This window comes from Muntiacus reevesi, chromosome 2 (assembly GCF_963930625.1).
Source record: "Muntiacus reevesi chromosome 2, mMunRee1.1, whole genome shotgun sequence".
Lineage (NCBI taxonomy): Eukaryota > Metazoa > Chordata > Mammalia > Artiodactyla > Cervidae > Muntiacus > Muntiacus reevesi.
This window is the reverse complement of record NC_089250.1, coordinates 192,572,590-192,600,588: the sequence shown is the minus strand read 5'-3', so window position 1 is coordinate 192,600,588 and position 27,999 is coordinate 192,572,590. Positions and strand designations below refer to the sequence as shown.

Sequence of the window (27,999 nt, the reverse complement as noted above, 5' to 3'; positions counted from 1 at the left end):
CTGACAATTATTTTTGCCTCTTTAATAAAATCTCAGTTTAGTAAAGTCTCAATTTCAGTTTTCTATTGCAAAATGGTGCTTTAATACAGTAGATCAATTAAGAAAAAAAAACACAGAAATCAAAAGAACATTTGTGTGACAAGCCTCTTTATCGGGGTATCTCTCTTTACCCACGGTGGCGAAACAACCGACTTTACATGAATGTTCATCAAATCCTCACAACCATGAAGTAGTTATTAACTTCCACTTTGATTTTCAAAACGGAGCTCAGAGAGTATAAGAAAAAAAGTTCCAAGTTAACCACGTCACTGTTTTATTCTCACAACAGATTTTTTTTTCCAACTCCTCTGAAACTTTAGACATCTATATAAATATATCCTTCTACATTAAAACTACTCCCCAACTCACAAAGACTCCACTCACCATTAATTTCTATGGACATGTTTCCAATCACTCATTTTATGCACTATACAAAAATCCCATCTTTTTGTCAGCAGTTAAAAAGAGAACCTAAAGGCTCTCAAAGGACTTTCCACCAAGTCACCAAAAGAAAATCACCAATATCCAAACCTTTTTAAAACAATAAAAATTTGTTTTTCAAAAAACATATTTACAGACTGAAACTGCAAATTCTACATTGCCATCAATGTAATATACAAGAGCATACAAAGCCCTAGGAAAGAGAAAAGTATTTCATTACAAAATATTTGTGATCAAGAAAATATCACTTAACTTTAAATAAAGAATAGGAAAAGTGACAGAAAAATAAATATATTTAAAGATGTCCATTTTCACAAATAACAAAAAAGTACACAGATAACAAATGAAGCTAAAATATGCAGGAGCTTCAAAATGACTCTAGCAGCGCTTGCGTAAGTCTGTTATGCAGCAATGTTGTTTAGCCTCCTCTCTCTCAGTGTTTGGTTATAAAAATACAAAAAGAGACTCAAGAGAGGAGGATTTCAGTGAGCTGGAATTCATGATACGATGAATAGCCAGTAGACAGGGACTGCGTTGTAACCCTGGTCTCTTGTTGCTAGCAAAACCATTCCATCAAATAACCTAAAATCCCCTCTCTTCCCCCACTTTTGGACAAAGGAATTCTCAGTGACCAACATAACATTCCACTACGAACAAGTAGTTCCAGTTCTAACAGCACTCTTGGGAGCCTCAATATAAAACACTGTGTTTTATAAAAGTTCAACCCCTCTTTTAGTCAATGTGAATTACATTAGCCCAGAACTCCTTTTTTCCTCTTAAATTCATTTTTACACTCACAAATGTACAATCTGTCTGATTCTGCTTCTCTAAATCCTCTCTCTCTTCCCTTCAGGCGTCTATTGGTTTCTGAAGTCCTTGGAGATCTCCTTCAGTGCCAGCTCCAACCTGTAGCATCCAGGACCAGCCCTGGCCACCTCCCCATCTGTCCTCCTATGTTCCCTGCACCCCACTGAAACTCCAGAACACAAATGCAATTAAGCAGAGGGTACACAGTGTATCCAAAATAGTTAAACTCATTCTGAAGACTTTAAAGAGTGTCCTAGAGGACTTTTCAGTGAAAAGATATCATGTCAACAAAGTCTTGTAAGTATGAGCCAAACTTTCAACATTTATCATCAACTCCACTATAAAAATATTGCACATGATACTCTGTCTTTTCCTTTAGTCTCCACAGGAACAAAACAGAAAAGAAAACAAGAAGAAAACAAAAAACCCAACCACGTCTGTTCAGACACCAGAGTAAGTCTAACTTGAAAGTAAGATGCCTGAAGCATGTACTCGCTCGAGTTCAAAGAAACACTCAGACAGTATGAAGGCCAGTACTGAAGGGTACTATGGGAGGAACGTCAGCCTCAGTCACAAATCTGTGTGACCAGGGGGGACTGGTCCGGCAGGTATAAGACAGGTGGGGAGCCCACACTACTTGAAGGGCTGCGGAAATGCGCGTCAAAGGAGCTCGGTGTAATTCCAACTTCACCTTTCAAAAAATCATCTTCTTCATCTTCAACCACGTCCTGCACAAAAACAGAGATTACAAACAAGATTGCAAGCAGCAGTTTGAAATGCTTTCAGGAATTCCTTTCCTCAGGAATGTGCTATGTCTGGAGGAAAAAAAGTGAAGGAAAAAAAATCTCCATTTTGAAGGTTAACTCTGATGCATACTTCGTTATTACAAACCACTCACACACAACTGCTCATGACACGTTGTGAACATCTCTTTAAAATCTGATTTTTTTTTAACAGATTTTAAGTTCAAGGAGGACAGGTAACATGATATATCACTCTTGCTCAATCTAACATAACATGGAATGAATAACCACCTTCCTCAAATGCAAAATTTAAAGAAAATAAAAAGCATTCCAATGATAACTTATGAAAAAGGAAAAAAGGCATATTAAATCTGATTTTTAATGAAGAAACAAATGTGCCACAAAGAAACAGATGGCGACATTCCTATCTTCACCACCAATTCATGAAGACTGACAAAATTAGTGTGAACTTCCGGGGATGTTTCAGCAATAAGCAAATTTGAGACTGTTTCTTGGTGTAACTATCACAGTGGTAAAGATCTAAATTTGTTAAGTCGATTTTTAATTATCCTTCACGTCCCAGAGTTAGTATGTGAAATATCTGGTTTGAACAATTCATTAAAAAGCAAGCAGGACTTCCCTTGTGCTTGAGTGGTTAAGAATCCACCTGCCAATGCAGGAGACACAGGTTCAATCTCTGGTCTGGGAAGATCCCACTGCTTCGGAGCAACTAAGTTCTCAGGCCACACCCACTGAAGCTGGAGCACCTAGAGCCCATGCTCCGCCACAAGAGAAGTTACTGCAACAAGAAACCCACGCGCCACAACAGAGCAGCCCCTGCACATCGCAGCTACAGGAGGCCCACACAGCAACAAAGACCCAGCACAGCCAAAAATAAATACATAAATCTTTAACAAACAAACAAAAAAAGGGAAACACTCTTCTCATAAGAACATAACCTGAGTCTGCTGTTCTGTAACGGCTGAATGAACAAATGTAGTATTCAAATGTAACACTGCCTTTAACTCTTTTACTGTGATCTGTAGCCACATAGGAGATCCCCAGAAAGTGTATTGAAATCACAACTTTATTTACCTTTTTAATGGGTTTCTTAAACTCCTGAAGCTCTTCCGCACTCATGTCTTCCCATATCTGATAAAGAGGATCGATGAATTTCTTTGACCTGTCAAAAAGATCACATTTCAAAATCAAATTAAATAAATACTACAGCAAAAGTCATATATTTATTAGCTCTTTTCTCACAAGATCCAAAATGAGAAAGTAAAAACTATAACTCAAATAACAGTGTCCAAAAATATCCTATGCAGGATCTGTTAACTAACGTGGCTCCTTCTTTGTAAGAGTACATCCACTCACATAGATGGAGTATTACACCTACTGTTTCTCATCTTTTCAAGTGAAAACTACTTCGACTGTGCAAAGATTGACAGTGAGTTATAGTATGTTCAAACTGAAGGTGAAACTATTATTCTAGAACTTCCTTTGCTGCTAGTTACAAACTGTTGTAACAGAAATTCTGCTTCCTTATATACATGAGATGTTAAGACTGGCCTGGGGTTTTCTATAATTACCCATCCAGATAAATCACTTGGCATTTGTTTATATCGTGCAAGACTATGGGATGTGGTCTCCAGAAGAAGGAATGAGTCATTTGGGAGAAATTTATGAGCAAAGAAAAGGAAGCATCCTCCTTCTCCAGCCTCTTCTATGTTCAAACCAATAAGTTTCAAGGATAACAAAAACCCCTTGGTATCAATCTGGGCTCCTATTGAGGTAGACTCTCAGCAGCCTCAAACCGGCTTCTCCACACTGGGCCTGGGATACACACAAGGAGACCACAAGACCCCATCAGAGACTAGAAGAGCCACTCACGGCCAAGAAACACTACATGCTGATCCTGGGAAAGGCATACACACACCACATTTAAATTCCCCACTGAAAGGTCGACGGTGTAACACCCACCTCTTCAGCACACAAGGATCGAAGGGGAAGAAGGTGTCCAGTGGGTTTGTGCACGTCTGCACCGAGTCGCCCCCAGCAGTGTTTCTGATAACGGGCAGCATCTGGCGGTTGTTCCTCTCAATGAGGGTGTAGCAGAAGACGAGCTGGTATTTGCTTTGGAACAGAACCAACACCGACAGAAGCATTAACGTGCCAGTTACTCTGCATGGACACGCCCGTTTCTGTGTGACAACCACCCCAATACACGGACTCTACTGAACTAACAACTGCAAGAAAAAACAGCGTAAAGTAGAAAGTAATCCTTTTTGGGAACAGTCCTCTGGGCCTACTATTTACAACTGGCGAAGGAGGAAGAAAATGTACCATCACGTTAAGAATATGAGAGTGGGCTTAGATTATTAATAGGCACCACTCACTGAAAACGAATGAGTTCACAGGTAATTCATTTACAAAATTATGTAGCTGTCTACTTATTTTTACTGTTTGTAAGAGAATTAGTGGGTTGGTGAAAAAAAGGGCTTTGGGTTTCTCTGAGAGAAAATACACATTGTTGATGGAGAGACTAGGCTACTGAAGAAATTAAGACAGGTCCTAAGGGAGAGACGTGGGGTTACTGAATCACAACCTCAGAAAACGGTAAAGAAAGGAATAGGGGGCGAAAACCTTAAGGGGACAGAAGACCTTGAAATTGAAACCCACGGGACCAAGACGCGGTCAGTCCCTCTACGGGTTACGACTTAGCAATTCAAGATCGTTCACTGGGCCGCTTCTTTGAGATGAGGACTTAGCTCACTTCTGCTAACTCCCCTGGCTCCCCGCTTCCCTCCCACGGTACTCGTTCAGGCATCTGTCCTCAGGCTCTCAGGTCATTACTGCAATCTTAAGTACCGTGTAGTCATTTTGGTTTCATTAGCCAAGGGTCATATTTGACTCTTGGTGGGAAGGTAATATGGCAAAACTGCACTTTGCAGTATCTGGTAAAACTGAAGGTGTGTACTTCTATTGCCTGGCTACTGCACTTCTGAGTGACAGGAGTCTGTGCCTGTGCGCCAGGACACATACAACCATGTTCCCAACATTGAAAAAAAGGCAGCTTAAATCCCAACAAAGAATCAGTTTTTTAAAATTACGAGAACATTACACAGCAGTCAACATCAAAATATAGCCACATGGGTCAACATGGTTAATTCAATAAGTATGCAGAAGTAGCAGCTACAGAATAATACATAAGTTCCTTGACACAAACCTTCATTCCCACCTCTTGCTCGCAGCTTCCCTTCTTACTCCTCACCTCCGCCGTTAATCCCAGCCCCAAACCTCAAGCCTCTATGACCAGCCTGCCCCTCAGCTGCAGCCCCTACTCCTACCCATACATGCTCTACAGGCAGCAGCCTCTGCCTTGCTCCATCCATCCTTATTCTTCCAGAGGCTATCTTCCGGCAACATGCTAGAAACATCCACCCACTGGGCACTACTGCTGGTTGGTTTCTTTTTTTTTTTTTTACTACCATTTTTGAGATCTCAGGAGAGAGAGAAATCTTTAGACTAGATACCCACTGAAGGAAAAATGAGGCTGCTGATGTCTAAAGGGGACTGCTGCTGCTGCTGCTAAGTCGCTTCAGTTGTGTCTGACTCTGTGCGACCCCACAGACGGCAGCCCACCAGGCTCCCCCGTCCCTGGGATTCTCCAAGCAAGAACTCTGGAACGGGTTGCCATTTCCTTCTCCAATGCATGAAAGTGAAAAGTGAAAGTGAAGTCGCTCAGTCATGTCCGACTCTTAGCGACCCCATGGACTGCAGCCTACCAGGCTCCCCCGTCCATGGGATTTTCCAGGCAAGAGTACTGGAGTGGGGTGCCATTGCCTTCTCCCTAAAGGGGACTAGGGGAGCAGAAATTATCTTTGTCTTCTAATAGCACCATCTGTTGAGGATTTTAAGCTATCACCTGACCCCATGGGCAGAGGAGCCTGGTGAGCTACAGTCCATGGGGTAGAGAGGAGCTGGACACAACTGAGCGACTAACACTTTCTTCTTTCTGTCCTCAATATCCTAATTAGAGGCCCAAGGTCGCCAATTCACTTTCTACACAAAGCAGGATAGTTCAGTGAATGCTGACAAAGGAGCCAGCCTGTCTGCATTCAAACCTCAGCTCTGCCACAGTCTACCCATGACTTCTCCCAAGACGTTCAATCTCTCTGTGGCCCCACCTTGTCATTTATAAACAGCGGTTAGTAACACAGGTCACAGGACGGTGTGAGGAACAGGCGAGTTCTGTGTAGACTGCTTATCAGAACCACGCTTGGCACACAACACGCCATGCATCAGCTGCAGCCACAAAGCCTCCACTGAACCATTTCCCTATTTGTTGGATGTTCATCTCATGTCTAGTTTATTTTTATTACTATTATTTAGGAGTCATTCTAATAAACATCTGTGGTTTGTACCTCTCGGCTTGTGAGCTTACTTCAAAGTGCCTGAGCTTCGGCTGAATGATCCTCTTTAGATTAAAAAGCAGTAGCAACTTCCAATGCCACCAAAAGTATAAAAACAACACCTTCAATGCAGTGTTTTCTGCAGGCACTGGGTTACTGGTTTTTAAATGTCTTTTTGTTATGAATTGTGTTAAGTAATATCACAGGAATTTAATGGAATTTTACAATACTAACATAAGTTTACTTTTAAGTAACTTCCAGAAATAAAGCAGAAAGAACCTACTTTGTGATTGCGGCAAAAAAGTTAACGACCGAGGGCAGGCAAATCTTCAGAGGATTCAGCTGACTCATCACTATCCGTTCAAAATTTAGACTCTGAAGGTACCTCAAACCTTTGATTAAAAACCAAAAAAAAAAATTGTTTTTAAAAATACAAACACAACAGTCTAAGCAGCACTCATTATTCTATATCTCAAAAAAACACAAATTTTAAAAGGGTATTTGCACAAATGCTTTAAAGGTTCATGTAGATATTCCAATAGTGCAAAGCCCAAAAAACATCATTTATCTCAACCACACGCATTTACGACCAAACCAACTTTTCTAAAGAAAAGAGTTTACTCTTTTAAAGATCCAAGAAAGTAAAGAGACATTCCTAGTGGGCTATGAGCTTATAAGACAATTTGGAACTCAGATACATGCAAGCTCAGCACATGCTGACTGCAGAGAGGGAAACACAGACCATGTGATCTGACTTCTGCTAGCAATCATGGAATCATTAAACAGTTGTGCACAGAGAATTCTCCATTCCCTTGAGGTAATGACTGTACAGTATGCAATTTCTCCTTCCTGAATTCCATACGTATATACACACCAACATGACAGTTAACAAAACCAACAGCAAGACTTACATATCTTAAATTATCAGTAAAGTTAGGCCTATTTTTCAAGTGTGTATTCACTGTATTTCGGGGTTTTTTTGTTTTGTTTTTATAACAAAACTATGGAGGTGGAAGGAAAAATTAGGTAGATACTACTGTCTTGGAATCAATGACTATACTTCTCTTCTATGTTAAAAAGAAAACAACACTTATTCTAAGAGGTGAGCAAACCAACTTGTGCCTAAGTATATTTTTTTCTTAGGAGATTCTTTGATGTATATATTTTGATAAAAGCGACTAAAAATGCAATAATGTAAAGGCTTACAAGAAATAGATCCTCTTTAACTAAGACTCTTAGCATTTATTTTTACAGAGAAAAGCACTGATTTTACTTACCTCGTGATAAAACCTTGTCCTACTACCATTCATACACCTATTTTTAAGCCCCTTATCTTTTGAGCAGTAGTCATGATATAAGAAAGTGCATGTAATGCAACATGTACAAGCTTCAGTTTAGAGCTGTGATTCTCAACTAAAGGCCACCGTGCCCCCAAGATAACATCTGGTAGTGTCTGGAAGATAGTTTTAGTTGTCACAACAGAGGATGCGCAGGGGTAGTACTGGCATCGAGCGGGTAGAGAACGCGAGAAGCTGCTAGCCGCCCTGTTATACACAGGACAGCCCCCACAACAAAGGATTATCCAGCCTAAGGTATCAGCAGTGTAGAGTCTGAGAAACTCTGGCTTAGAGGAAACAGCCTATGAAACCATGTGAGTTACTCATGAAACTGAAACAATTTAAACTGACTTAACTGATGCTGTTCTTGGGGACTACCTTCAACTGTAACACACTAACCCAAGAAACAAGCTTCATCTGGTACATTCAAATTTTAACTCTTAGAAATTAGCAAAACTGAAAACCAGTAAATTAACTCAAGTCTTTGGATACAGCAGCATACCTGGAATGACCTCAAGCTGCAGGGTCACCCTCCCCTGGCTTTAATTTCTCATCCTGCCAGGAAGTTACCTCCCTGGGGTTTGGTCTCGTCTGTAAAGCAGGGATGACGTCCACAGCTCACTGGGCCGTTGCAGGGGTGGGCTGGGGTGGGATGGGATGGGATGGGTGGGATGGATGGGATGGGATGGGATGGGACGGGGTGGGATGGGATGGGACGGGATGGGTGGGATGGGACGGGATGGGATGGGTGGGATGGGACGGGATGGGATGGGATGGGATGGGTGGGATGGATGGGATGGGATGGGACGGGGGCGGCACAGGGGTGAGGGCTGAGGATCAGAAGCGCTGAGCCCTGTGCGGCCACAGGGCAAGTGCTGAGCCACACCTCACACCTAACAAGGACTCCTGCTGCCACCTCCTAAAGCGGAGCTTCTCAATCACAAATCCATCGACTGTTAAAAAGAAGGCTTCTGGGACTTTTAGGGGCCCACAAGCTGCTAGAAATTATTTGTAAAAGCTTGAGTGCACATGCCATTTTCTAACAAACAATTTTTGTCAAAAAAGTAGTAAGTCTTCATTCTGAAGGGTAACTAATACATAGGAAAATCCAGTTTCATATCCATCAACCCCACATCACTGACCTTCCTTCAGGTTTCCACTTAAAAGCTGCTTGTGTCTAAAAACAAAAGTGTAGAACACAGCTTGGCAGGCTGAATAAAATGGTCCGTGGAGAGCGACGTCACAAAATGCCTTTGTTCCTGAATCCTGGTTATTAAGGTATATGTGCAGCCAGTTAACCAAAAGATCTAGGCATGATTTTACAGTACTAGAGAAAAGAGAAACTCAAGTCAACTTCACTTGCTTCATAACACACTACAGTGACACAAAAACACACAACTGCCTCTCATTGCAAACCAAGAAAAGTCTGTCCATTGGCTTCTTTATCTATTACCCATGGGCACAGAGAAGCAAGCAAAGGAAAGGATGGGCAGGTGGAAAGGCAGCCTTCCGTTACAAAGTCAAGAATGTGGACCTTCCATGAACAACAGGAAGGCCCCTAAGGCGGCCTGAAGTGTCAACAGTTGGAGAACAGTTTCTCCTGGTCAACTCGGAAGGGCTTTTCCGATGGCCTCCCAGTCCTCCTGAGGGAAAATGGTCAAAGAAGAAGGATGTCTACCCACATCTCAGAAGAGAAAAACTGCCTAGCTGACTTCACTATCCCCTAGGGGTTCTGATGAAGTCCTGTGGTCAACAATTTAGGACAGAATGCCCAGACAGCTTTTAGTTATCAGGGAAGGGTTTTTTGGCTTTTTTTTTTAAGGGAAGGGTTTTTAATAGTGTTCTGGCCCAAGGATATCTTCATGGATCACTAGAAGAAATAGGTCCAGCACTGGCCTCCTAAATAGATCCATTACCTTCAAAGGGGATTTTTTTCTTCAGCTTTAACAGATACAATTGATTCGGAATGCAAATGAAAAATGACAAACCTATAAAAAGAATCAAAACAGTATACAACACTGTACACTATTCATGAAGACAAACGGATCTTCATGTTCAAGTGCAACAATACAGATGACGAAAGCTTTGCATGTGAGGTTTTACAGTTTAAAAATGAGACATTTTATTCTGAAATTGCCTCTTGGAAATATAAACATCTTGCAGAGAATGGAGAAACAAATTTTTCACTTTAAAGACAGGCCACAAAAATAAGGCAGTTATTTCTCTGACTTGCGACAATACTATATTCTTTTTTAAAGCATGATAAGAAAAGCACTTGGAAAATCAGGTTACTTACATAAGAGGAATAAATTTAGCTCTTGCCAAAAAGCTCCCAATATAATTTGCAGCAGCTTGCCTGATGATAGCAGGATTATTTGGATCCTGCAATTTTTTCCAGAGATGTTCCAAAAATGCTTCCGCAAATCCCTATAAAAAGAGAAGGTGTTGGTCTCCTCTTTTTTTAATGCTTCAGATATTCTAGCTAGCAGAATTCTAAGATTTTAACTCACCAACATGGGAAAGCTCCAGTATCTCAGTTATACTGCTAAATAATGAATAGGGTTATCATGGTTCTTATTTTGAAAACACTCTGAGATAATACTATCAAAAACAAAAGGAATTCCCCAGTTTTAAATAATTCAATGGATGTCAAAACCAGCTGAGCATCAGAATCAACTCCACAGACTTAGGGCTTTGGAATCCCACACATTCATGACAGGACTCTGGGATCCAGCAATTTTTAAAAGCTCTGTTAAGTGAGAATTCTCTGGCAGTCCAGGGGTTAGGACTCAGAGCTCTCACTGCCAGGGTGCAGCCACAAAAATAAATAAATAAATAAATAAATAAATAAATAAATAAAGCCCTATGATTCTGATATTTAGCCATAACTAGAAAGCAGTGATTATCCATACTCACATGGGAATCCCTTTTGCCATACCCTCCAAACTGCACATAACAAACTTAATAAATAAATAAATAAATAAAGCCCTATGATTCTGATATTTAGCCATAACTAGAAAGCAGTGATTATCCATACTCACATGGGAATCCCTTTTGCCATACCCTCCAAACTGCACATAACAAACTTAACCAGAAACAGAAATGAGGATTAACGTACAGTTGATATTTGATTAATTATGCTAACTGCAGGGGAAAAACTGACCCAATTCATTTCTTTTCAACAAAGAATACAACCTCCAACTTCTCTCAAACAGCTCTTTTCAAAAGCTACTAACATATGCTTTGAGGCAGACTGAGTTTAACCTTCCCACCCATGACCAGTACTCTCCTAGACTAGGACTAGGAAGCTATGAAATAGTGCAAAGAAGAGTCCTGTGTTCTTTTGTTTTGCTTTGTTCTCAAAATAGAAAAACAAACTCTAAAGTTTTAAAATTCTGGATTAAAACTTTAGTTTGGGCTAGTTAATATCAACTGAAACAGAATTTTAAAAAATTAAGTTACATACTATATATGAGGTTTTTTAAAATTGGAACATAATTGCTTTACAAATGTGTCCATATGAGATTTTAGTGAAGGCTTGAATTAAAGGGAAGGACACCACCGAGTGGACCAAACGCAGATGACATTTTCAGAGCACAGTTTCAGCTGAGAGGCAGCAACGCCATCTCCTCCTTCCACAGGTTGAGAAAGGATTTCTATTTCACTAGAGGTGCTAAGGAAGATGAGCTCACGACAAAGAAATATTCAATTCATGGTCCCTCTTCAACATTTCCCTCCACCCCTCACGTTTTTAAGGAAAATTTGGGGCAAGAATAACAAAAGCTACAATAACACAAATGACATACTCACCAATTTAAAGCTACAGAGGTAAAACATGAAAAACTGCACATGGCAAGAGGCATGGGTGGGCAACAGGAGCTTGTCAAAGATGGTTATGAGATCTCGATACAAATCTTTTGTTTTGTTGTTATCAATCTTACCTGTGAAGAAAATTTGGCATTTCAGTTTTATAAAGACATTATTTTCAAGCCACCAGTTTCATTTACCATATTTTTAAAAAGCAAACAAGACCATTAAGAAATACTTCATCCATGAAGTTAACGGGGGGGGGGGCGGGGTGCATAGGATGCCATCTTTATATGGTACAGAGTTTCCATTTTAATTATAAAAATCCAGGACTGGTAAGGAAGTGGGCCCTCATCTCACACACACCACTGTGATTCTACACATTGGAAAACCGTCATTTACAAGTTCTACTGCTAGGAATTTATCACAAGCAAACAAGTGACAATATAGGTAGAAGTATATTCATTACACTGTTACTCATAATGGCAAATAAAGCAGGGGGAAGAAAAAAATAAGGAACCAGTTAAATCCATATGATTAATAACTATTTTTAGAAGAACCGTGAATTGTATGAGAAAATGTTCCTAAGAGGTAAAAAGGGAAGATTATAAAATACTATATATAGTGTGATTACCCAAATCCATTGAGAAAAACACATACACCCATGCAAATAGAACAGAACAACAACAACAACAAAAATGCTAATAATGGTTCTCCAAATAGGAGTGTGACCACATAAACTGTCTTTTTTAAAAAATCCTTTCCTGTATTTTCCAAATCTTCTCTAACCAACATGTATTACTTTTATAGCAGCAAAAAAGTTAAAGTAGTAACATACTCAACTCAGATTCAAGTCCTACTGTTCTGAGTGGTTGAGTTTCATTCTTAAACCTGAGAAATGCAAATAGAAAAAACCTGCTTTTTTCAAGGCAAAGTGTCTAGACTAAAAACCTAAAAATTCCATTAGAGCAAGAAACATATCAATTTGTCCACCAACACCTGGAACAACCAAAAGTACCCAGACTCTAAATTTCAAACGTAACACCAAGTGTGTGCATGCATGCATGCTAAGTCGTTTCAGTCGTGTCCGACTCTTTGCAATTGCGTGGACTGTATCCTGCCAGGTTCCTCTGTCCATGGGATTCTCTATGCAAGAATACTGGAGTGAGTTGCCATGCCTTCCTCCAGGGGATCTTCCCGACCCAGGGATCAAACTCACGCTCTCTTAACATTTCCTGCATTGGCAGACACATTCTTTACCACAAACGCCTCCTGAAAAGCCCCAGATATCTACTATGTGTGCATATGCTTGGTCATGTCCAACTCTTTGCGATCTCATGACTGTAGCCCACCAGGCTCCTCTGTCCAGTATTGGGGTGGTTTGCCATTTCCTTCTCCAAAATATCCACTATACCATTCTTAAAAGTCTCCAACTTGAGGTCCACCTTATACTGTCCAAACTCCATATATAATTTTTCAATACTACTGTATTGAAAAGATCACCAAGGGCTCTGAAGACAAACACAACTGAGTCTGGGTCCCAGGCCCACTATTCTCAAGCTACATCATGTTGGCAAACAATCTCTAAACTTTCTTTTCCTCATACTCAAAACAAGGATTTTCATAGTGATTTTCCATCAGGATGAAAAATACCCAGCACAGCGCATCACAGTTGTGACTACTACAGGTTGTTACCGTCCACATAGCAGACATCCTTAATGTAGGACAAGAGTAAAGACAGAAGGATGTCCAGACGTTCAGCCATGGGATGGACCATCTGATCGAGCCTTCGAGGATCAGCCTTGGTTTCGTGGTCAGCTTCTTCATCTTCATCCTTTGAAGGTAAAGTAAAAACCAAAGTTATAAAAACTCAGTAAAAGTAGTTTAGGGAGAAAACTCTGAGGTAACTGTTTCCTTTAAAAGATAAAAGAGAAAACCCAGAAATCTTTCCAGGTAGGGGCTCTCAACCAGAGGCATGAATCAGAACCACCCTTGGAATTCAACATGAAAGCACAGATCCAGTCTCTGATTCTCATTTAGAAGAGCCACACAAACATCACAGATTTCCCCCAGTTTCTGGCATAAACTATTGGTGCCAGGTTTCCTTTCCTGGGACAGGGCACCCACCCCCTCAGCTGCTATGAGCACTGGCTGCCAACTCACAACTGCCCCCTTCTCCAGAGAACTGCCTTGGCCCCTCCCAGCCCTCCCAATCAGACCTAGTAACTGACATGAGGTCATGAGAGACCACCCCCTGGTCTCCAGGTAGGACTGACTCTGTCCTCTAACTCATGCCCCAGAGCTCGGGGGGGGGGGCGCAGATCAGGCTGCAGTGACTTTCCAATCGAAACCCAACTCTCACTTCCTTCCTTCCTTTCCCACTTCCCCACACCCTGTGTCCCAAGGGCACCTGAATCTCCAACTCAGGCTCCTCCCAGTGAACCCAACTCAAGACACGACTCCAAGCAGAGAAGCACTGCGTGAAGGTACACAATTTGTAGAACACAGAAATCCCACTGATGTGCTTTTCTATGTATCACTCCTCCACAAACAATACGTGGTGTACAAAAACAAACTTAAGGAACAGACGGAAGAATAAAAGGGAAACAGACTTCACCAAACCCAAATCCAAAGCCTTGGAAATGAACTCTACTAGTTGATAAGCAACAAGGCAGCAAACTACCTATTTAAGGAATCATTTTCAAGCTTGCCGAATTACTGCTTTAACCGAAAGCCTTGAAAAAGGTGAGGAGCCATTAGCTGTCTCTTGCCACCCTCTGGGACTGTGAGCTGTATATGTCTGACTATATTCACAAATGCTGACCATATTAAACAGGGCTTCTGTGGCATCGGCTCCACCACCAGTTTGAGCTGCTGTTTCCTCAGCATCCTCAATATCCTGCCGGGATGCATTCACCTACATCATAACAAAGGAAAAAAAAAAAAGAATAAAAAACATATAAAATACAACCACAGTATTCAGCGACTGGAAATTCACCTAATGTACGTGTTCTAAAGATATCCACACTAGCGCCCTATACAGCACTGTAACTCAATACACAATTATGGCACGAACCTGTAAATGAAACTCGGTCGTGAGAGAGTTGACAAGGTTGTAAATCAAGCACCCTGTAGTACATATTTTCATAAAAATCAATACAAACTGTGCTGTGTTGGTCTGTATCAGACAGCTTCAAAATGTAACATCTACCCCACACTTACTAGGCACAGGCATATGCATGGTGTGTAAGAGCACACGATCAATCAACCGAGAAAATGTTAAATGAAAGTCAATTTTGAATTACTGAAAATTTATTTTAGCATAAAACCCTCCAGGTAGCTTGTTTAACATACCACTCAAATATGGCTTTTTAACATATCTATATACATGACCTTCTTCCTAAATGTACTCTAAAATGTTCCATAAGCATACATCAGAGAAGGACTTTATAAAGATTATGGATGCAGGTGACCAGAGAGGTTTGACTCCAAGTGAACAATGCACCAGCCCACCCAACCTCTGGTCTTTCCTAGAACTCCCTCCCCACTAAGGATCAGCGTGCTTCCCATCAACCCCTATCTCCTTAGTCCACAAACCTCCTCTCCTCAACCCTGAAACATGCCTCTCACCCCTGCTTCATCCTCTCTCTACACCACAAACCCTCACCAGGTCTCCAGCAGCCCCACTTCCTAACCAGCCATGCTCTCTGCAGCAACAGACTGCCTCCGAAACACCAAACCCAAGGACTCTGCTTTTCCCAACCCCCTGAAGAAGGCCAGCAACGTCTCATGCTGCTGAGAGAAGCCTGCCTTCCTCCAGATGATCCTCCCTGGGTGTCCAGACTCTTGCTTTTCCTTCCACTTCCAATCTCACTTTCTCTCTCTCTTATTGGGTTTGCTCTCAGTCCTCAACCTGCAGCTTCAATTGCCTGGTGACTGTTCTCTACCCAGCTCCCTCACCCGCACCTCAACCCATCCAAAGAGGAACTCATCATCCTGCAACTTCCTCCTGACGTTTTTTAATACTATTATGGCAACACCAGGCTTTCGTTCCACACGGAGCTACCTTTGAGGGATTCCTCTCCCTTACCCCTCATTCCTCTACTTCCAATCCGGTCAAGGCCCTTTCCTCCATGTGTCACCAGAATCCACCACTTTCTCATTCCCTCTGCAATTTACCGTAGGTCACTTCCTAGGAATGTCTTCCCAACTTCTGACTACAACAGGTTTTCTAGCTCATAATGCATGTGTTCCAGTCACAGCATTTACCACAATACTTTTCCACTTACATGACTGTCTAATTAATGCCTTGTTCCCCAACCATGAGAGATAGGACTGTCTATAAACAATAACACACCAATGTTCAAAGGAAATGTTTAAGAAATGTTCAATGACTCAAAGGTGGAACTGTGGGTTCTCTTCTATTGTTGCTACTATTGCTTCAGTTATTATAACAAATATTATAACATAATATTTGGGAAAAGAAAATTGAAGAGAAAACAGGTTATCCAATACTTACGTCCAACTTGAGTAGCTTTTCAACAACAAGCTCCAGAATTTCATGCCTCAAGGTTGGAAAATACACACTAATCCTGAGTAAGTTATGAACATAACATTCCTAAAACATAAAAAGATAGAAAAAAAGATTATCAAGCAACACAAAAACTACAGTTTATATACACAATATCAGCATAATTGTGATTTATATACTCCTACAGTATTTTTAAAACAAGTTTGTTGATACACAATTCACCCACTTTAAGTGTACAGTTCAATAGTTCTCAACTATTCAGAGTTGTGCAACCATCACCATAATCAATTTCAGAACATTTTCATCATCCTAAAAAAAAACCTTGTATCTTCCAGTAATGTACCTCCTCCCAGCCCTAAGTAACCACTGGTCTACTTTCTTTCTCTATGAATTTGCCTAGCATAGATATTTCACGTAAATAGAATATTACAACATGTGGTGTTTCAGCAAAATGTTTTCAAAGTTCATTCATGTTGCAGCAAGTAAACCATTCACGTTTATTACTGACTGATATTCCAATCTGCAGGCATAGCACATTCCATTTATTCCTAAGCTGCTAAACACTTGGCTTCCATATTTTGGCTACTATGAGTAAAGTTGCTTTGAACATTCATGCAAAAGTTTTTAGGTGGACACATATTTTTATTTCCCTGGGGAGCAGTGGAAATGCTGGTTCATATGGCAATTCTACCTTTTATGAGAAACTGTAATGCTGTTTTCGAAAGCAGCTGCACCATCTACCATTTACATCCCCACCAGAGCGTGGGGGGTTCTGGTTTCTCCACATCTTTGCCAGCACTTGTTATTATCTATTGCTTTGAGTACAGTCATCCTAGTAGGTAAGCAGCAGAATCTCATTGTGGTTTTGATTTGTATCCTCCTAATGACTAATGTTTATAGTTTTTCATGTGCTCCTTAGCCATTTGTATATCTATTGTGGAAAAATACCCATTCAGACTCTTTGTCCATTTTTAAATTGAATTATTTGACTTTTTATTATTGAGTCAATTAAGAGTTCTTTAAATACTCTAGATATAAATCCTTTATCCAATATATGATTTGCAAATATTTTTCCATTATTTAAGTTGTCTTTTCATTTTCTTGAAGACTATGAAGCGCAACAGGTTTTAATTTTGAGGCAATTCAATTTAACTGTTCTTGCTGTGGCTGCTTATGGTATATCTAGAAATTGTTGTCTAAGATCACAAATATTTTCACCTATATTTTTTCTAACAGTTTTATCCAATTTGAGTTCAATTTTGCATATAATGTGAAGAGAAGTCCTATTTCATTCTTGGCATATGAACATACTCCTGTCCCAGAATCAACTGTTGAAAAGACTATTTATTCTCTTCCCCACTGTCCTACACAACCAGTCACTACACATTGATCTGGCACCCTGTGATTATACTGAACTAATGTTCTTGTGAATTCCTTAGCATTTTTCTGTATATAAGATCATGTCATCTGCAAAAAGAGACAGTTTTACTTCTTCCTTTCCAATCTGGGTGCCTTTTCTTTTTCGTGCCTAACTGCCCCGGCTAGAAACTCTAGAATAATACTGATCAGAAATGGCAAAAGTGGACATCCCTGTTTTGTTTCTCATTGTGGGGGGAAAGCCTTCAATCTTTCACTACTGAGTATAAAGACAGTTTCGAATTTTTCACAGATTTGTTTCACAGATGCCCTTTATCAGGCTGAGGGTGTTCTCGTCTGTTTTTGTCACAAAATGGTTTTGGTGTTTTTCATCTACTAAGATGATCATATAGTATTTACCATTTATTCTATTGATATAGCCTATTATACTAATTGCTTTGGGAGTATTAAATCAACTTTGCATTCCTAGGACAAATTTCAGTGCATAATTCTTTTTTGTATGTTGTTAGGCTCAGTTTCCCAGTATTTCATTGAGAATTTTTGCGTCTATGTTCATAAGAGATACAGAATTTATAACACTTCAGTTGAAGCACACTCTCACAAGTATCAGCAAAAGCTATTAACTTTTTATTTAATACCTGTAAGACATTATTTAGGAAAAAATATTCTGTATTTAGAAGGAAACCACTGTTAGTTATTGAAAGCTACACAGATGATCTAAATATTACACAAAAGACTTCCAAGACTCCATTAACAGAAGGCTCTGCCTTCAAATAAGGCATGTTTACAACTGGTAATAAATGAACTGTTATCTTCCAGCAATTCCTATCCATGTTAACATTAAGTTCTATCTAGATATTTCTGAAATGGACTCTGCCTTTGACACACACCCAGGAATAAGAGAAAAGGCACTCAGAACCCTCAGTCAGTGGCTTGCTAAGAAAGGAATCTGACTCAAATTCTTAGTCTTGAGTTTCAAATTCAGCAGACAAAACTCTGAAGAAAAAGACCCTAATTCACCTAAAACTAAACCACACAAAACAACTTTTCCATTATTTCCCCTATGAAAAGATTTCTTACCAATGTTCTCTCTGATTTTCGAACAAATGGAAATTTTTCCACCAGTATTGGCATAAGAAACCATGGTGTGCTATTTAAAAAAAAAAAAAAAAATTCAATAAATCCATGATAACATGACTTTCTCAGAAGGTAACATTTCCATTCTAAGAGTAAATATGGATACAAGAGGCAAAAGGTGACTCCTACCTCAAGCAACTGGAAGTGAAAACACCTCAGAGAAAATCTGTAACAACTTAGGGAAAAATAAACTTCTGCTGAGTTTGCTATCATCAGCATACTAAAGAAGGATCCTTTTTTTTCTACAAAAGTTTTAACAAAGAGCTTCAGTTTAAAATCTAAACACTTCCCACTACACATGTTATTTTTAAAAGGAGAAAAAATTACCAACTTGGACTTTTTAAAGTTAGCTTATGTGCTAAACTTACGGGGGAATTTGAAGTTCACCCCTCCAAAAGAAACCTACATATAGAACTAATTTTTATTCGTAAGACAAGATACAAAACACATAGGGGTTTCTCACTGAAAATTTTTGGATATTTTGAAGTTAAAAGCAAAAGTCCAACCACTATAAAAAGCTGGAGAGTAGACTTGGCATACAGGTTTTGAAAAATATTTGAAGACAATGAATAGAGAACTGAAATGCCATTTTTTTCTAAACTGTGATATGACAGCAACGAGATACAAAAACATGCAGCATACAACTTCAGGTTTGATGCTGTGAATATTTTATAACTTTCTATGAACTGCTCATAATTTTCTTGAGACTTAAACACCACAATACAAAAATAAGTAACTGAAGTATACTCACGATGGGACATATCTTGCTATTATCTGTAAGGCTCTGTGACAGGTGTCAAAATTTGCAGGAAGATCTACAGGTGAAAAGGGAGAGCATGAGCATTAGTAGAAAACTGAAAACTGAAAAATTACCTGCTTAAAGCTAAAATCACCTGCTGACCAAAACTGAACCATCTGTCAGTTAAATAATCACATGTCAGCAAAATAATCTCAAGACTTTTCTCCAAGACTGTCAATGAAGACTATAAATAATGCCAGTAGTGGCAACTGATTGCATAGTAATCAGTTAAATATAACTGATATTCTTCTTGTTAAGTATAACAAAAAGACCCCATCAAAGGTTGCTCTTTGTTACCGTCCACCTGTGAGACTAAGTCCTGGAGGAGCCAGGAGACCTGAGCGGTCAGCACGCATTCGCTCAGACACAGGGGTGGCCTCTGCTTAATTCTCTTTGTACTTACTCTCATCCTCGTCATCAGAATCCGAAACATCTACGTCGCCTTCTTTAATAACCACTCGGGCTTTTGAGGAAAAAAGAAAACATGTTATACTTTTAACATGGATCTAAACAAGCAACAGCTACATAAAAAGAACAATTTTTCTGTTGTCCAAACTTAATACAATAAAATTTACAGTGTGGGCATGAGGTTTAAGCAGCTAAAAATCCCCGAGTTCCAAGACTTCACCAGAAGCTCACTAAAGCGAATTAAATCCATAAAAATCACAGCAACAAACAAATCTAGACACTTCCATGGAGGTTGTTACAGGAAACAGACAAGTACCAGAACTACTGCTGCTCCAGTAAGCATCCTGGACTCGTCCATGGTGGCATAATCTCCAAAATACAGTGGGAAGGTAGCCATTTTAACAGAGATATTTTTAAAAAGAAAACTTGAAGCAAGCAAAGAGCAATGACTTACGAGGTACAAAATGAGAAGCAATCATGCTGAGACATGGTCTAAGGAAGACAGTCTGTGCTGATACAAGATTACCAAGGAAGGATAAATACTCCTCCACCACTGTCTGACTTCTATTCAGCCACTGCAATCTCTAGAGATGGGAGGGAAAGACAAAAGAAACATTTTACTGATATATCCTATTTTCAATATATACAATATATACTATTTTCAACAGATACTATTTTCAAAGTACTGAATTACATGTAACAGTCATTGAAATATGGTGAACTTACCAACAGAATATTAATAAGCTGCTCAAAGTCTTTCGTCAAGTACATGACGGAGGAACGGAATTCAAGCAGCCAGTTAATGATCTGGTCATCCTTAAGTTAAAAAAAGAAAAGTATTTTCAAAATCACAAGACCTCTAAAATAACAGAGAAATTATATTACCTGGCATTGGTCATCTATCGGCAATATTTAAATTAGGGGGGAAAAGTCACAAACTTGGACTTAAGCCAAAATTGGGCTGAAGATTTCTTAGTTTGTATCAAAACAGAAAAAGATGTTACAATAAATTTTACTTTTTTCTAAAAACAAAGAAGAAGAAGTAATATAGTAATTGGCATCAGGGAAAGGAATCAAGTGCAATATTTAATTCTAATCATTTTTGCTTGCCCTAGAAAAGTGAGAACACCTCAAATGTTAAATGTTGACACCTGGGACTTTTTAAAAGTGAAGAATTGTAACAGATCCAAATATTCTAAGGCCACAGAGACCAACAGGAACCTCTACTTTCTATATACTCATGATGACCTGCAAGCATGTGGATAATATTCAGTCTAAGGTGATTAACAAGAGTCATCAATCAATGTAACTTTTTCTTAACCCAACTTGCAAATGGGTCTAAATGAATCAAAATGTGTTCTATATAAATGATGGTTTCACTACTTCATTAAATATTTTTCAGACAATAAAATTACTATTCATAATACTTTCCATGACACAGGAAAACCTAAGTTCAAAAAAGAGGTCATGCAGAGAATAAGGTCTTAGTGATACTTAATAGATATTGCTTGTATTCAAGCATATATACAACATATGCAAGAAAAAATTAAAGCCCCTAATTCTGGGGAACTTCCTGGTGGGCCAGACTTCGCTTTCACTGCCAAGGGGGTAGGTTCACTCCCTGGTCAGGGAACTAAGATCCCACAGGCTGCACAGCATGGCCAAAAGAAAAAGCCCCTAGTTTTTTAAAGAAAATGGTTAATACTAGTAAAGATTCAGTAGGGGAAAAGAGAAATAAACAAAAATAATACAGTGTTGCACCTTTAGCAACAGACTACAGACAGACAGTGTTGAACCCCCAGTGACAGACTATTAACAGACAGGGCTGGACCTACAGCCACAGACAGCTTATAGGGAGTCGCCAGGCACAGTGCTTGACACCGTACACACACACCTTTCCCCAATCCTAACAACGCTGCAAAGGGATTACTGTTATTCTCATTTTACAGCTGAAAAAACTGAGGCTAAGAAAGATTAACAAGCAATTTGCCCACCACACCAGCAAAAAGGACTTCCCTGGTGGCTCAGACGGTAAAGTGTCCGCCTACGATGCAGGAGACCCAGGTTCAATCCCTGGGTCAGAAAGATTTCCTGGAGAAGGAAAAGGCAACCCACTCCAGTATTCCGGCCTGGAAAATCCCATGGATGGAGGAGCCTTGTAGGCTACAGTCCATGGCGTCGCAGAGTTGAACACAACTGAGCTACTTCACTTTCACTAGTTAAAACTAGGTTCAAACCCATCTGCCTAGATCGATGCCCTGCCCACTTTCCCACAGTGCCTTGCCCCAGAGAGGAGCTCCCCACCTTCCACTCAACCAGTGGGAGCTTCCTATACATTATCTATGTGACAAACCTCCATGATAGTTTGCTGATGAAACCCTAACTAACCTGGCAGGAAAATAAAGTCACAACTCATTTGCACTACAGTAACTTCACAGTGTCCACATTCATTAAGGATAACAAGACCTGAAGCAGAGAGCCCAAGCTAAGTTACACACAAAGTTAGCTCTAGTCTGTCACTTTCCCACTAAAACGAGTGCAACAAAATCACAAGGACAACATTTAATGCTCCAGTTCTCAAGTAAACCAGTCAGAGACTGTGGTACTGAACAATTATTAGAAGCAAATTATTTCAACACTCCTCTGAACTAACATAAACATAACTGATGTGATTCTTAGTCTGTAAATTCTTAGTCTGTGATTTTTAGGTCTGTAAAAATTCCCTGGAGATGTACTGATATGAAATACAGTAGAACACAAAGAATGTGCACCCAGAGAAGAAGGCGCAGGTCAGAGAAAGCTTTAAAGAGGAAGTGATGCTTCCATTGTCTTTAAACAGACTGAGTTTAAAGACAGACGGGTTCTACAAAGGTGAAAGTATGTCTTCAGAAAATCAAGAGCAGTTCAGTCTGGCTGGAGTATACCGTGAACAAGCAAGCCAACAGATAAATATGGAGAGCAAAGAGGGACCAGACATATCAATGAAGTCTGTGTAGGCCACATTTCTAATTAGAGATCTGCTGATAGCGCGGGGCATGGGCTGAATGAAGGCACAATTATGTGCTTAGACAAAATCTGGGAAAGTTCATTAGTGAAGATGACATTTCAGTTGGGTCTCAAAGAGTAGTTTTATAATTACAGTAGCAATAATAATAAACACTAATACAAGACTAGGTGCAAGGCACTATTCTAAGACTTTTAACATTCCATGCAATAGGTAGAACTACCACTGGTTCATAGCTGGGGACAACTAGGCACTGAAATGCAGTCATTCCCCCTCAATCACAAAGCCAGTAAGAGAGGGAGGCGATGTAACCAGAGCCCATGCTCAGAAGGCAGCAAGCAAAGTGGATACCTAGAACCTCTCACAACCAGAAAGAAAAAGCAAATGCAAAGCCATAAAGTGGCAAATTCAAGAAACAGAGTATCTAGTGAGACTGAACACTCCAAGTCTGCTTCAGGCCATGCTAAGGGGCTAGTTCTCTATTCCTCAGTGGGCATGAAGCAATGGCATTTTTAGAATGTGCTTGAGAGATGATTCAGATGCACTCTTAAGGATATAAGGGGTGGCGGGGACGTGTATGTGAGACAGACAATCATTTACGCACATAAAGCCGGTAGAAGTAGATTTGAAAGAGAGAAAATGCTAAATCCATAGCACCTGTAACACCTGTGGATTTGCGGTTAAGAAACAAGTCTGCACAACGTTGTAATTCAATTATATTTTGATAAAAAAAAATAAATTATATTAAAATTTAAAAAGAAAGAACAAAGTCTGAAGCCCACAAGAGCAATCTGATCTATAAATGCAAATAGCTATATTATGAGGACACAGATACATCCCAAAGCAACGAGGACATAAGGAATCACACAGGAAGAATCTGTAAAGTGAGGATGTGGGTAAGCTTGGAAATCCAATCAATGCCAAATTTATGAAGAACCTGTCAAGAGAGTGATGAGAGATAAGCAATAAGAAGACAGGAAGATCAAAGAAACTGAAGGAAAGGTTTTAAGAAATGGGCAGTCAACTGTACAGATTGCTACAAGGAATTACTATGGGGCTGAAAGAGAAAGTCCACTGAAATCAGCATGTCGGAAATCACTGGTAACCCTTGTCACAGTAAACACAGCAGTGGACTTCACAGTGGATTTAAACACCAATGAGAAGGTGCAGACTGTCATCATGAACAATTACAAAGTCCTCTGAGTCAGAGACTGCTCTCACTGGATCCTTGAAAGACCTCTACTCTTAAAGAACTTATTTCTCTGGTTTTACAAGGAGGGAAACAGAGGAAGAGAGGTTAAAGAATGTGCCCAAGATCACACACTGGGGACACAATGGAGCTGGGATTCTATCCCGGGCAATCTGACCACCACTGCCCACACAGTAACAGATCATTCTTCCCATAACTGGGCAGTAAAGGAAGAAAGGCGGAATAACATTTACATGACGGGGTATATATCTCGAACCATTTCCAAAAACACTGAAACAGAGTAGTAGGTTGAAATACAAGTCGTCGTTTGTTGGTTTCATTTTGTTGTTTTAGCAGAGGAGAGACATGAGAGTTGCATGCAGCATGGAAGACAGGTTCTAAAAAGGGAAATTAAAGCAGGGTTTCCCAACCTCAGGACTGCTGGGATTTGGGGCCAGATCACTCCTTGTTGTGAAGGACTGCTACGTGTATTGTGTGGTTTTCAGCAGCACCCCTATCACCCACTCACTGCATGGCAGTACCACTGTTCCCTTATCAAAAATGTCCCCAATTCATCACTAAATTTCCTCCGGGGTGAAAGTGCCCCTGGTTGAGAACCATTAAAGCAGGATCACAAAGTAAGTTCTAGAGAATGGAATAGGACAAAAAGTGCGAATTAACATCTCTACAAAGTGGTAACAACTTTGCTAATAATCAAACACAAAATTAGTTACCTTTATCTCTGGATCTGACAGCTGGTTCTTCAACAACTCAAAGTCATTTGTTTCCCCCTTAAGAAGAAGGGGAAAAAAGTGAATTTTTGCTTGCTTGGGTTTCCCTTTTAAAGACCAACAGGAGGACTTTAAGCTATCACAAAAAGAAAACTACTGACATTTCAGTAACACTGACATTTCAGTTCTGGATTACAAAATCCTGGCTATAAAATTTTTTTAAATCATGTTACTGTAGCTAGGGGGACTTGGAAAGAAGAAAATGACAACAGGCCATTCATGTCTTGGTACACGTGTGTACACCTGTGTACTGACACCTGACCACGATAGTATCCATGCATATCAATGGATATAAATGCAGGTCACACATGAAAGTAAACAGAATGCACATTTTCCCACAATCACTGAGACACAGTAGAATCACTTCTAAACTAACACAGAAACAAAGCCCAAAGATATCCCCATTAATAGAGCTGATTTATTATCCCAAAGCAATGCTTACGTAACTACTTGAGAAATAAAATGCTCTGATCTAATGGGTTTTTTTAAAATTACACCACTTGCTAAAGATTTTAAAGGACACTAGCTAAATAAAGCATCTGAAGGTATAAAACCACAGAAAAGGGGTTACTACTCTAATTGTGAGCTGACAGCACCATGCTATTGTTAAACTGATTTGACTTCAATATTGATATCGAAAATCCACCTTATTTGTCTACTGGTCTTTAGTATAATAGCTATAAATGTATTCTGACCACCAAAAATCAAACCTCAATACATCAATTACATTTCCATAAATCTGAGGGAAAAACCCACCAAACCTCTCACTATCCCCTCTTACCTTTTTGTACTTCAGTAACACTTCTGTCACAGTTCCACCAAACCGAACAGTTTTTCTTGGGGGAGAACTGAAGAAATCATTCTCTAATGCGAGCATGTCTGAAAGCCTACAGAACCAAAAGTATCAAGCCATTAAGTGCATGACAAGGAACAATAGAATTTATAATATCCAACATTATTCAGTGAGACCACTGCTCAAGTCCCCTAACTGGCCTCCCTCCTCCCACTTGAATCCCCCATCAATGCATTCTTCATTCAGTGATCTAAAAATCTTTCAAAAACTAAAGACAGGCTTCCCTGGTGGTCCAGTGGTTAAGAATCTGCCTGCCAATGCAGGGGACACGGATTTGAATCCTGGTCCGGGAAGATCCCATGTGTCGAGGGGCAACTAAATGAGCCGTCACAACTACTGAAGCCTGGACATCCCAAAGCCTGTGCTCTGCAACAAAAGAACCTACCGCAGTGAGAAGCCTGCGTACCACAATGAAAGTAGCCCGTTTGCAGCAACTAGAGAAAGCTCACAGCAACCCAGTATTTTTTTTTAAAACTTAAAAAAGACAGATCATGCTACTCTTCTGCTTAAACTCTCCAAAGGTTTCCTACTTCACTTAGAATAAAAAAATCTAAATTCCTTATCGTCTTCAAGGTCCTACATTAATCTGGCCCCTACCTATCTCTCTGACCTCACTTCCAACCATTACATACTGCAGCCAGAATCCTTTCTGCTATTCAAGTTCACCAATCAGATTCCCATATAACTTATTATTCCCTCTGTCAGAAACACTCATTCTCCAGATGCATACATGGTTGAACCCTTGTCTTCTTCCAAGTTGAAGCTCAAATGTCAGAGAGGCCTTCCACATCAGAAATCTTAAGTACCCATCCTCTCCCCCTCCCCTACCATCATCCTGTTTTATTACTTCACAGTAGTTACCACTATCTGAAATTATTGTTGATTTACTGTCTTTCCCTCCTTAGACTTTAAACTCAGTTGAGAGCACGGACATTGTCTCTTTTGATATACTGTCCCCAACTCTAACATCCAAAGTAGGTACTTAAAAAAAAATTATGATATTATGCCAAGAGTTTCACAAAGTTCATTTCTTTTAAACGAAAGAAACATAACAACCTGCTAAAGACTCTCATGGAAGGAAAGTTATGACTAACCTAGACAACACATTAAAAAGCAGAGACATTACTTTGTCAACAAAGGTCCGTCTAGTCAAGGCTATGGTTTTTTCAGTAGTCACGCATGGATGTCAGTTGGACTATAAAGAAAGCTGAGCGCCAAAGAATTGATGCTTCTGAACTGTGGTGTTGGAGAAGACTCTTGAGAGTCCCTTGGACTGCAAGGAGATCCAACCAGTCCATCCTAAAAGAGATCAGTCCTAGGTGTTCATTGGAAGGACTGATGTTGAAGCTGAAACTCCAATACTTTGGTCACCTGATGCGAAGAGCTGACTCACTGGAAAAGACCCTGATGCTGGGAAAGATTGAAGGCAGGAGGAGAAGGGGATGGCAGAGGATGAGATGCTTGGATGGCATCACCGACTCAATGGACATGGGTTTGGGTGGACTCTGGCAGCTGGTGATGGACAGGGTAGGCCTGGCGTGCTGCAGTTCATGGGGTCGCAAAGAGTCGGACACAACTGTGCGACTGAACTAAACTGAAAGACTCTCAAAGTTAAACCCCAAAGTATTTTATGGGAGTTACGGGTTTTAAAAGTTGAGCTAGAAATAAAACACTGTTAAGCAAACGTGCGTCAAAATAACCTTCAACCAAACAAAAACTTAAAGACACACTCTGCCATCGGTGGCATCATTTGGTTAATAATCCAAATAGCCCAAGTATCTTTTTTTGAATCTAGTCGAAGAAGCAGGAGGGAAGAAGAGTAAAGGAGTACAATGTAGTACCCAGGCCTGGAAATAAATGAGGGAGCCCAGTGAGGAGAAAAGCGGACTCTGGAACCGAGGAGGTTCCTTTTCCCAGCCCCTCTCCCACCTTTATGACTCATCTAAGGGGCACGGGCTCACTCCTGACGACCTAAAAGCGACCCTCTTCCCTCGGCTCCCACCCATCCATCCCATGAGCTCTGGCCCAGACCCTTCAGCTCCGCTCCCCTAATCCCGGTCCAGTGCTCTGGTCCCGGACGCGCAGAAGGAAGTGTTCTGGATTCTTACCCGGTCCTCGACGAGCCCAGTGTCTTGACCGCAGAGGCCGAAGCGGCCGCATCTCCGGGCAACCGCGTGTGAAGCAGAGGAGCCGCCATTCGCCCGGACAAACGCGACAACTGCGGCTTGTGCCGGAAGTCTTTCTCCCTCTAGGCCCGCCTCCATCCCGGAAGACTCGCGTGAGAGCGACGGGCTTCAGCCAATCAGGAGCCCCACGCGGGA

General features: G+C 40.4%; 1 protein-coding gene across 1 annotated transcript; it reads right to left on the bottom strand.

The window, feature by feature from the left end:
* Position 1: 1 nt before the first annotated feature.
* RRN3 (RRN3 homolog, RNA polymerase I transcription factor) lies at positions 2–27,914 on the bottom strand. Its single transcript, XM_065924375.1, has 18 exons — positions 27,787–27,914; positions 25,607–25,712; positions 24,769–24,825; positions 20,568–20,657; positions 20,296–20,425; positions 19,837–19,896; positions 19,386–19,449; positions 18,578–18,647; positions 16,109–16,207; positions 14,414–14,506; positions 13,285–13,423; positions 11,593–11,723; positions 10,079–10,209; positions 8,925–9,109; positions 6,729–6,837; positions 4,014–4,166; positions 3,126–3,213; positions 2–2,015 (listed from the first exon to the last, which is right to left on the bottom strand). Exons 1-18 carry the CDS (start codon positions 27,873–27,875, stop codon positions 1,854–1,856), a joined length of 1,956 nt encoding a protein of 651 aa, XP_065780447.1. The 5' UTR covers positions 27,876–27,914; the 3' UTR covers positions 2–1,853.
* Positions 27,915–27,999: the final 85 nt, after the last annotated feature.